We start from the raw sequence: 12,571 nt of genomic DNA on the forward strand, positions 1-12,571 counted from the left end.
AGGTCGGTAGATGACTCCTACAGCAATTATGCATCTTTTAATCTTAATTTCAATCCACTGTCGCTCAAATGCCGAAGAATCTACTGGCAATACTTTTACTCTCAAATTTGAACGTATATATGCGCCTACTCCTCCTCCTCTAGATTGCGAACCTGATCGTGGTTCATGAAAAGCAAAAGCCTGGGATATTGTAATTTTTTAGCGTGACATTAGCCATGTTTCCGTGATAGAAATTATGTCTGGATCAAAATATTTTATAATGTGTGATAATTCGTCTCTTCCTGTATTTAGTGATTGAGCATTTAGCACAGATAATTTTAACTTTGTAACTTTTTTACCCATTTTATAGAATTAAGCATATATATATATAATTACATAATATAAAATACCATAACATTTCCTTCTTAAAATGTTTGCATGAAATATTTTCCTCATAATAATGTTTACATTATATTTTAATTGAACGATATCAATTTCGCAATTGTAAAGTAAAGTACCAAAAAGATTACAATATTTTTTTATTTCTGCTATCTTAGTATATTCGCAATAAACATAGATTATAAAAGATAGTCATAATATAAAACGACTAATGTCGCGTATGGAGTTTATATGAAAAACAACTGACTTTGTTGATTTGCGCCCAAAAATTTTGTAATCTTTAACCCAAACAAAAGAAAAGTTTCGTTCGCGAGCCTTATCCTTTACAGTACGAAGGAGACGCCGATTTGCGAATGTCAAATTATCTCTTAAGAAAATTTTATGGGTAATACCGCTTATTCCTATATCCGATGTTGTAAGCAGCCTCCTTTGATTTGACTTTTTCCATTTTTTTACTGAACTGATTACTTTGTCTTTTATTTCCTTGTACTTAAAACGAACTATATGCGTGACGGCTCTTCTCCTTTTATGGTTGAAACTATATTAGCAAACGTCAAATCAGATGTGGGTTGTTCTTCACCACATACAGGTGCCATTTGGGATTGATATTTTCTGGTTTTTATCCTATATACACATTCTAAGTCACTGGGTAGAATCGACACTCTCGTTTTCGCTATCAGACATACCGTATCAGCTAGGTTTTCATTAGGAGTTTGTGTAACACCGCATATCTCAATAACTTGGATTGATACGATCTTTTTGGTCCCTTTTATTTATTTCACTTTGTAAGTTTTCATTTTGTAACATTAAATCAGATAATTTCTGTTCTATTTTTTCAATTCTTTGGTCCTGATGTTCGACTTCTAAGACCTTTGTTTGTAATTAAAATAAATCATTTTTCATCTCCATGACACAAGATTGTAGTTTTTTGAATTCATTATCTTGTTTATTGAGTCTCGCATTTATTTCTGCGCGAAAGTTTCTTATTTCTGTTAATATTAAATTATTAAAGTTTTTGTTTCGAATATCTTCTTGACTACTTGACGTAGCTTGTGGTATAGGCGACTTGTTACTATGCGATGAAGTGTTGATATCCTTATTACTCACATTTTGCACTCTTTTAGAACTTGTTTTGCAAGTTGAACACTTCCATGTAGATCTAGCGTTATTCGGATCACTGTTAAAATGAACGCAATCGGAATGAAACAAATAGTTACAATTATTGCACTTAATACGTTTTTGCCCAACTCCTATATGTTGACCTTACATATCTCACATGTATTAACCATCTTTTGAATTAATTATTTTTAAAAATCATTGTGAAGATAAATGTGTAGTATATCGGGGTTTGAACCATCAACTTCTTGGATATAGTACCAGAGCCGTTACCAATGCGCCAAACGTTAGATGACGCTAGTAGACGACGGCGAAAATATGCAACACTGTTTACTGTTCTGTCACTTATGATGTTTACAGAGTACAGTAACTGTGATATTTATAATGTGATTTATGGCGGTAGACAAATAATTATCTCCACTGATCTCCGAACCACAAAACTATATGGATGTTATTTATAATGTTAATTCACAATTTTTAACACTTTTTTTATTAATGATTACGTGAAACACCTCACTCAACATATATAACAGCCAATTTTTTATACTAAGTCACTAATTTGCTGGAAATATTTTCTTTATTCGAGGAGCACTAAACTTTTACTGCGTACGCTGTGGTGGCAGCACCCGCACTCTTCATATGTATGCGATTTAAAATTTGTATACAGTTTGTATTAAATAAAATTATTATTAGTGCCCCGTCTGATTAACAAAGAACGTTAACACGTTAAATCGTCATTTAAAATAATAATCGTAATTAAAAAAAACACTGTTTATAGTTTAGGTAGGCAGACGAGCATATGGGCTACCTGATGGTAATTGGTCACCGTTGCCCATAGACATTGGCGTTGTAAGAAATGTTAACCATCGCTTACATCGCCAATGCGCCACCAACATTGGGAACTAAGATGTTATGATGTCCCTTGTGCCTGTAATTACACTAGCTCACTCACCCTTCAAACCGAAACACAACAATAACAAGTACTGCTGTTTTGCGGTAGAATATCTTATGAGTGGGTGGTACCTACCCAGACGGGCTTGCACAAAGTCCTACCACCAGTGTATAAGGGTGATTAGTTAAACAATGATAGAAAGAGAGAAACCAGTGTTTAACCAAGCAGTCGCTAAGCATCTTTTAAAAGAAAAGTCGATTGTGTTTTTTATATTATTATTCTTGTATGTGTGTCTTAATTGTATATGCTAGTTTGTTTATATTTAAGCAGCACTCTGTCAAGCTGACAAGGCTCATGACAAGGATATTAAGAAAAAAAATTAAAATATTTTGTTGTTAATAAATAAATATGTAACACCGTTGTGTGCGATTTAATAAAAAAAATTCAACTTATTTATTATTGTCAAAGTACCTTCGAAATCTTGTTCGGTGTAATCATGGTGTGTGTGCTTTCTCGCCGCTGGGTCTGTAGGAGCCTCCTCCTCATCAGCTCTGGTGTCCATCTTCCACTATCTATCAACAAAAGAAATACACATTACTCTACTTTATAATACTTCAGTGACCTCGAAAAATTGAAAATTAACAAGATGCTTCTATTAAATTGATTTTATCAAAAAATAAATATTTACTAGAAGGAATCACTTCTTCCTGACAAACATAAAATATATAAATAGTAAATCATTATCATATAAGGATTAGTTTCTAAATGTTAACTTATTAATGAACAGACAATATTAACATATATTATTTCTTGCAGAGGAAACTAAGAAAATAAATTAAGTTCGCAATGTACGCATGTTAAAGCTCCACCTCTTCTAAATATTCAATTCAAAGCGCGTTTCTACTTCAGCTTTACCTCACACAAAGTCAACAAGCGGTTCAATTACACGACAGTTTCGCAGCCAGCGAAGGCTGTAAACCCCATTCATCAGATGTTATTTATCTCACTAAAAATCTAAAACTAAAATTGTTAGTCAGGTACAATCGTTTGTCAATTCACATTTTGAACTAGTCGTATTTATAGTCAGGTTTCTATTGCCAATGGCTCGTGAAACTCATGGATAAAATATCTTTTGTGCCTCTAAATACACTGACTGCAATTTGCATAATTGCTAGCAACTCATGCAACCCTCTATTCTACAGTAAGATAATATATATTCGCAGTCAAGATTAATTACAGGCACAAAGGACATAACATCTTAGTTCTGAAGGTTGGTCCGATGGCCACTTTTTTATTATAGAATAGGAAGGCGGACGAGCATAAGGGCCACCTGATGGTAAGTGGTCACCAACTTCCTTAGACATTCGCATGACGAGCTTGCACAAAGCCCTACCACCAGTATCACTTACCATCAGGTGACCTATTTGCACGTCCGCCTACCTATTCTATAAAAAATAGTTTAAGAGAAAACCGAATTCATTCTGGAATATATTATACAAACTTCTTATATGCCCTGTCAAAATTATAAAAAAAATATATATATTATCTTCCTATAGTGGAAATGCCAGACGATGTGATACTGATTATTACAGAAATCACGTTTTCCATTTCACTTAACCTAATTTTAAATAGATCGTATATTTTTATTGAAACTTTACCATCTAAACGAAAAGTGTGTACCTGATGGGATATTTCGTCGAATTTTCTAAAGTATTAGAATTTTTTGATATCCTGCATCTCCTATTGCAGTTTACCTTCACACTATCTGTATAACCCTGTCAACAAAAATATTGTCTGGTATGAATCGGAATATACTATTGAAAAATACCAGCATCAAGGAGTAGACGCCTGTCTTTAACTCATTAACGTAAGCGTAATACCGATTGGTAACATTAGAAATGTCGAATTTCCCTACAAAATTTCATTTCATTTCTTGGTAGTCGGCTGAGCAAAAGTTGTGGTGCTGCCACACCATCTAGCGGTGAATTACAACAAAGTTAAAGCATAAAATTGTACATGAAGAAATACATATTAAATGTACAACGTGGTTATCGTTCAAATATTTTCGAAGACCATTAATCCCACACAGTAATACCAACTTAAATTTGAAATATATGAGATTTACTCCGACTTTTGTTTAATAATATATTTGACCTATAAACCTGACTTTTTTAAAGGAAAGGCGTGGAAAGTCAAAGGTTGTAATCAGATTTACTTTATAAAATACTTGATTAAGTTACTGTCATGACTCACGACCCTCTTTCAACAGATAGTGATCTTCAAGGGTCGCATGAAGGTTTTTATATAGCACCTGGAATATATTTAACTTTGTTTTTAGAATGTATACGACAATGTTTATAAATTCAGGAGCCTTTATTACATAATGGTAAAGCTTTTTTTAAATACATATTTATTTTCGTAAAACAACTAAAATAGAAAGAACGCATTAATATTATGTATTATAATACGAGTGAGTGCTTTGTTAATTTTGTGGCTAGATTATAAGACCGCAGATGCCTGAGGTCCTGGGTTCAGACTGGGCCTATAAAAAGTTATTGGGTTTTTCTGTCGAAAATTCTCGGTAGCAGTCCGGAGTCTGTAAGCTGGAAGCGTGTATACTCCCCTGCCTCGGAAAGCGTAAAACCGCTTGAACTGCTTAAACTGTTGGTCCTGCGCCGGAATGCCGCCCTGGTAGTGTCGGATTGCCGCCCCACCGGATTACGAGTGTGAGGGAATAGAGAGTACATCTGTGTTTGCGCACATACTTGTGCACAATAATATTCCCTGCGCAATTAGCTAATCTCTCTTGAGATGCCGCAATCTGAAATCGTCAGGACATAATAATAAAAGCATTTTAAAAAGTAATTTAACAGTTAATTAAACGCGAAGTTACATCGGTTGCAATTGCAAATGTAAATTCAAACGAGAAGAACTTGCACAAACAAAAGTTAGTTCATTCATTCGACTATAGTAAAGCAAAATTTAAGGCCTAAAATTTGAATAGTTTTAACTCGTGATAAAGGATATGCATATCTAATTGGTAGTACCTCTTACTCATTAATTATTCTATTCATATATACATAATATTCTATTGGTAAATTTTGATACTTTATATTGTTGTGTTCCGGTTTGAAGGGCGAGTGAGTCAGTATAATTACAAGCAAAAACGACATGAACCGTAAGGTGTAGGATTAAGTTACACTTCTTGCATTGCCAATGTCTATTTGTGATGAAAATAACAAATTATTATAACGTTGTAGTCGTTTTGATTAATTTACTAAAATAAATTAAAGTTGTATGTTAGTAAGTTTATTTTTATAACAAATATGATATCGTTAGCTTTGCCGTAGTCTCGCCTGTCATAAGTTGTAATGTCATATTAAATCCAGCATGGCGGATAAGACTTGCATATTATTATAAGCTTACAAACCAGAAGAGAAAATGACTTTTTTTTAAAAAAAATCACAAATAAGTATATGACTTTACAATTAATAATAAGCAAATAACAAACAATAATACCGTTAATTAGTTTAAATGCTAACAAAACCAATTAATACAACAAACATTCCTTGACAAAATTGTATGTTCGAAGTCCCTAAACTTCGCGCCAAAAATTAATATTCCTCTTCTGTAACGGGCGATAACGCGCTTTTTTTTAAATATATTCCGGCACAAGGAATTGATACATTCGGTCGGAAGATTGTTAAAAATACCTAATAATATCCGAAGTAATAAAAACGAAACTTGACAAATATAGTGAATCTAGTTTTAAAGTAATGGTTTATATATAATTGATACATAACAATTTTTCTTGTCTTTTTCTATGTTGTGTTTACTTGATTGTTTAATTAGAATATATTTATTAGTTTACAATTTAATTTATATACCTACAGGTATAACTGAAATCCGATGTATTCTATGAATCTTATTATAGATGTAGGCGTTAAATCCGTTTATTGGTAACTAATAATTGGAAACAGAAATTGCCTATTTGCATCTTATTGGAGGGTTGAATTGAAGCACCTATTTCCGTGATGTTCACGCGTGTATTAATTGTGCCAATCATTGTGCATTTATATTCGTCTGTTGTCAAATTTCGTTTTTTTATCTTTTTTGTTGTTTAAAAAGAATATTAACAGCGTCCGGTTTCTTCTTCAAAGGAATTACGAAAAATCATTTTGGCTCTCCAATTAAACGTAAAGCTTGTGTTAGGAGGCTACGGTTTTTACATCGCTAGTCGTACCCGTATCCCATTGCGCTATTGACGCTTTAATATAATTTTTAAATTTTTATAACGCTGCTTTCAATATTCAATCTAAAATTATTATTATTTTTGAGCACTTTGTCCTCTGCTTTGTGCACGACATTAATAATGTCAAAACGAGTTCTCTTTGTGTCATAAATTGGAGCCACGGACAAGGAAAAGGTCCACTGTGTTGTATCATATTTTAGCGGGCAACCTCATTAAAGAATTCCTGAAATATATCTTTGTAGATATTTGTAGCGGTCTGAATATGATCCGTGTCTTAACGGTCAAGGCAAGTGTTGCTATGTCAGGGACAACTAGTGTGCATCACGCACACTACATGGTACGGAATCCACTAGAGGATTACAGTTCAAATAATTCACCGGGAAAATTTGAGAGTAGCTGAGACCGATTCATAATCATTTCACAATGTAAGATCCTGACTAGGCGCATTGCAATCCTAACTATCCTTTTAATTATATATGTAAGTTGGTCTACAATTTATGTTTGTTTTTTTAAGCAGCACCTAAACAAGCTGACAATGCTTATGGGTGTCAAGAATAAAAATAAACAATAATATTTTGTTTTTAATAAATAAATAAAACTGATTGACCTAAATAATATAAAAAATGATGTAAAGTATTATAGAGACATTGACATCAATATTATACACAAATAAATTATTATTGAGAAAATCTAAAACTTCTGCTTCTATATTTGGTCCAGTTTTTGATCCATCTTTGTAGATACAGTTGATAAAAATAAAATAAAAAATTAAATAAATATTTGTGATAGTTTTATTCTTTCTCTTTGGAACATTTCAATTATATATTTTATGTTACATATTATACTAGGTGACACCCGCGGCCTCGCCCGCATGCTAGGCATACCTATTGGCGGAGATACTCGTAAGAGATAAATAGTTTTATTAACGCTGTTTCTTAATATGATTAGAGTGTATGTATGTGTATCGTTAATGAACATAAATAAATAGTTTTTAATAATTCTTTTAACATACCTACTTTCACCAGAATTAACATAGATTATATTTTATTTCATTAATAATAAGATTTTTATATGTATTATAGTCATAAAATAAATTCCACGCGGGCGATACCGCGGTTACAGCTAGTAACAAAAAAGCTATTACGTAGCTAAAAAAAAGACACTTTATTGCAAAAAGATTGGCTAGCTTCGGTTATTTTCTTAAGTAGATTGGTTAGTGGAAGAAAAAATAGGACGCACAATATTCTTACGTTACAAATGGTATAATAATTGAATAAGTTTGAGAAAGCCTTAATATAATATGACAGACAGACGTTCTTAATTCTTACTTATATTATATTCAATATAAATGTCAAATCAACTTTATATATTTCGTAATTGCGATTCTCCATTCAGGCTTGAAACAATTATTAAAACCATTTGAAAATGAGTCCGTTATATTTATATAGACATAACATTGGATAGACGATAAAAAAGCAGGGTGTTAGTATGCCTTGATATTTATGTAGGATAAATTAATAAACTTATAGTTCTTGAAGGTCTCACTGCTGGATAAAGGCCTCCCTTAAGAAACGGTTTGGAAGTTATTCTACTACGATGTTCCAGTGAGGGCTGGTGGATATTTGGTAGAAACAGGTTTCATCATGACGTTTTTCTTCGCGCCTGTCACGGTATAATTGTAATTTTAGACAGGAATTAAGCGCAAAAGCATACTGGTGCCTGAAGTGGAACCCGCGAATTATCCACTGAGTCACCTCAGCTCAATAGAACATAGGCAGAATAGATACATTTAATTGTAAATTATTAATATATGAATTTCAATAATACAGTTTTGTTTGTTTTTGGCATATGTGTGAACAACACACATATACTAGGTTTGCACAAGCCCCGTCAGAGCGTCACGGTAGCATGCGAAAGCGATCCTGTGGCGCTCCTCGTTAAGACGGAAGGGGTACCGCTGGTTTTTTAGTGGGTATTCCGATGTTCGGGGCGCACTCGGCGCCTTGGACACCGGCGAGCCCCACATACCTCTCCCACTGTTCCCGTGGGGGAAACGCGTTATTTCAGCGTTAAAAAAAAAGGTTTGTGCAAGCCATCTCAATAGGTACTACCAGTACATCAGATATTCTACCGCTAAACAGCAGTACTAATTATTGTTACGTTTCGGTTTGAAGGGCGAGCGTGTGAGTGTAACAACACGCACAAGGGGAATAACATCTTAGTTCGCAAGATTGATGGCGCATCGGCGATGTAAGGATGGGTTAATATTTTTGACATCGCCATTGTCTATGGATGGTGGTGACCATTTACCATCAGGTGGTCTATTTGTCTGTTCGCCTACCTATAACACAAAAACAATCTAACCGACTTGTTTCATTTGTGAAATGATGTCAAAAATTCATGTAGGAGCTTAGTAAAATAAATTATAATAGTATGTTAATTATGATTATTACGGATACTGCATAGGTAAATCTTAATCCTTATAACATAAGATCATATCCAATAACTTAAAACGGCTTAGTTTCCGTTAATCTAAATTCGCTTTGAGGGAATATTAGTTTAATATACATTAATCTATTTGATATAACTTAATTTATGTGTTATTGTAACCGGATTTATGTGTTATTATTGAATCATTCAAAATTAACGTTTTGTTTACTGTAAATCACTGTAATATTAGATTTATTGTCGTTAAGCAGAATTTAGTAACAAATAAGTCTAATAATTTTATAGTGTATTTAATTTAGATGTTTTTGACGTGATTTTCTCGGCATCGCATATTTATGTAAAAAAATCTAATAATTCACTTCCAATTATAATAGTAAAAGTAAAGTCCCTTGTAAATATCCCACTGATGGGCTTAGAAGTCTCCGTTTGAGGAGCTTATTCCACCACACTGCTTCAATGCAGATTGGTTGATACACAGATGACAGATTGTCATCCAACACATGCCGGTTTCCTTACGATGTTTTGAGATGAATTATGGATACAAATTAAGCCCATCTCGGCACACCTTATGAAAGTTTCAGCTTGTAATCTTAAATGTCACATATGTATTTTAAGTGTAATTATACACTGACTCATGAATTCACTGGCTCACTCATCCTTCAGTCACACCAATAGTATTATGCAATATTGTTTTTTATAATTTTCGTAGAATAATATTCTTATACGACTTTATGAAACTTATAATGAAGAAGGGGGTAGAACGGGTGGGAAAACGGGTGACATAAAGGTTTTGCGCTTCGTTATAAGATGTCTTTAATCAAGGCCTTAATGACGCTTAGCGTGGGATTATATTTTCATAGATATAGTTTTAGCTGATACAAAATATAATGTAATTAGAGGTTTTTGTCAAATAAACATTATTATTAATTAACAATATTATAGAAGTTAATTTTTGTAATGTTCAATTAAAAGATATACAGTCGCTGTTGGCGTCTGTTCATTTGTTCGCTGACATCTTCTGAACTATCATTTTCACGTTGATGCGGTTTTTATCATTATTCAAACAAATTCTAATATATAATACATTCAAAATGAAAATGATAATAGTAAGTTAATTTGATCTTTTGTATGTTGGAAGTTAAAAGATGTTTTTAGCATAACAATATAGATTACGCAGACAAGGAAAACGTCAAATTAATGTATGATTAAATCTTCTTAACAATGATTTGATGATGTTTCTATAGAAAAGCCTAAAAGATAGATATTGGGGGCGCGGGAAACCAGTCAAATGGTAAATACCACGTTTTAGTCGCTATATATAAGACCCCGAGGTCCTGGAGCTCATTACACCACGTTGCTCCGATGCGGTTAGGTGGACTTTCCTCTGACACGTGCTGGTTTCCTAAGTGATTTACTTAATCGTCGAGCACGAGATGAATTATAGATACAAATTAAGCACATGTATATCCATTGGTGCTTGCCTGACTTTGAACCTGCTATCTTCGGTTAAGAAATTCAGTACAGACAGTATTTTCATATCATTTTCATTTAAGGTACTGGTACCTCATCACAAATTTCAACGTTCGCTTTCCATAATTTTAAAAATAGCGTAATGACAGAACGAACACAATTAACAATCAACGCTCGTAAAAAGGAAACATGAATGTCTTTTCAGTTCTTCAACGTTCCGTTTTTCATAAAAACAAATGTTGACGCATACGATCAAATAGTAATAAATTATTTTAATCTCTTGCCACGACAAAAACCGATGATAAAACTCCCTGTACGGCAATAATGAAAGGGATTATTATATAACGTTGAAATATAACATATAAAATCATGATCGAATTTATAAAAGCTATAAATTAAAGTTTAAATTGAATAATCTTAATTGTCTTGAAGCCCAAAAGTTTTTATAATTGGCTTTTTGATGACAGCTACACGATTTGTTTTTAAATTTCGAACAGAGCTGTCAATATATACTCCAAGTCAGATTAGGGAGACATTTTATTTTGTATTTTTTTTATATGCGCCGGGATGGCAAATGACTCTACTCCACCTGATGGTAAGTGGTAGCAGAGTCCAAACGCGATGACGGCCAGTACAGTCGGGAAGAATGTTCTGTACTAGCTATTCCCGCCTTGCCGCCCCCCAAGATGCCTCTTCACGCCTCGTTTGAAGGAACCCGGGTTGTAAGAGGAGGGGAACACGTGAGCTCGTATGTAATGTAATGGCAAATATATAGTTTTTTATGTAAATTAATGTATTATGAGTGCCAATAGATGTAAGACTGACCCCTCCCGTATGCCATCGTACGGGTCAATAGATACATGTGGCAGTTTTTGATTCGATATGCACAAATGCATCACGATGGACTCACGTCCTCACCGTCGGGCGCGAAATGAAAAACAAATTAAGCACATGCTAATTCAAAGGTACTTGACTAGATTTAAATCCGCAATCGTTGGTTACGATTCACGTGTCCTAACCATTGGGGCATCTATACTATCCAATACAAATATACTTTATTGTACAACAACAAAGATCAATGGAAATTTCTTCCAAACATAAAACAACCTTTGTGCAGAAGACATCGTATTATAATAAAGTTTATCGGCTAGAATGGGTATGGTTATAACTAGCTACCCGTCTCGGTTTCGCAAGGGTGATAACGCACAAGGAAATCCATAAAAATAAAAAAGGGCCTATGAAGATCACCTTTTTTTTTGTTTATGTTTTAGGTAGGCAGACGGAAGTCGCCACAATCCTCGTCAATGCGCCACCAATCTTAAGAACTAAGATGTTATGACCCTTGTTCCTGTAGTTACACTGGCTCACTCACCCACCAAACCGGAGCACAATACTAAGTTTTGCTGTTTAGCGGTAGAATATCTATCGAAGTTTCATCACAATCGGATAAATAGCTTAAGAACACATAGAGAACACACATACAAACGCTTATATTATTTATTAAGAAGAACAGAAAGAGAATTACAAATTTTAATTTTATTTAACTTATAAATTTAATTATAATAATAGTTATGGGTGAAACATATTTCACCTGAGCAAAGACTCAAAGTGTAGTATATGTGTAGTGATTTTATATAAAGGGTAAATGCTTACCTCGAGCACTTTCAGAGTCAACTTCGCAGTCGAGATTTCACACAGAAAAAAAACTCAACGATAAAACTAAAAGATATTTTAATAATTCTTTGACACGAAGATTTTATCGACCAACTTGTATAATACTACTATACTACTACTATACTAATTTTAACTCAATTTCAATCAAATATCGTTCCGTTAATTCATTTGTCAACATTTGCGTAACAATTTATTCACGATATTAAAGTCCGTTTGTAATCGACTGTGCATTGGTATGATACTGCTCTACTGTATTAATAATCTTCTACCTTTTCCCGTATTTACTACAAGGAATCCCCTACTAAGGTATTTAGAAAACATTTCGAGTTTATTTGTTACTT

At 33.4% G+C, this 12,571-nt stretch overlaps 1 protein-coding gene across 8 annotated transcripts in view; it reads right to left on the reverse strand.

Moving 5' to 3' along the window:
- The window catches only part of LOC126781286 (sodium bicarbonate cotransporter 3), a 70,025-nt gene that overhangs the window by 16,236 nt on the left and 41,218 nt on the right, over nucleotides 1-12,571 (reverse strand). For 7 of the 8 annotated variants that reach the window (XM_050506183.1, XM_050506186.1, XM_050506187.1 and 4 more), the window contains exon 2: nucleotides 2,858-2,958. In XM_050506183.1, coding sequence (XP_050362140.1) covers nucleotides 2,858-2,948 — 91 coding nt within the window. In that variant the 5' untranslated portion in view covers nucleotides 2,949-2,958. Of the gene's footprint in view, nucleotides 1-2,857; nucleotides 2,959-12,209; nucleotides 12,247-12,571 lie in introns of those variants that run through there. The other variant, XM_050506184.1, reaches the window with a different exon arrangement.

Source organism: Nymphalis io, chromosome 3 (genome assembly GCF_905147045.1).
Source record: "Nymphalis io chromosome 3, ilAglIoxx1.1, whole genome shotgun sequence".
Classification (NCBI taxonomy): domain Eukaryota; kingdom Metazoa; phylum Arthropoda; class Insecta; order Lepidoptera; family Nymphalidae; genus Nymphalis; species Nymphalis io.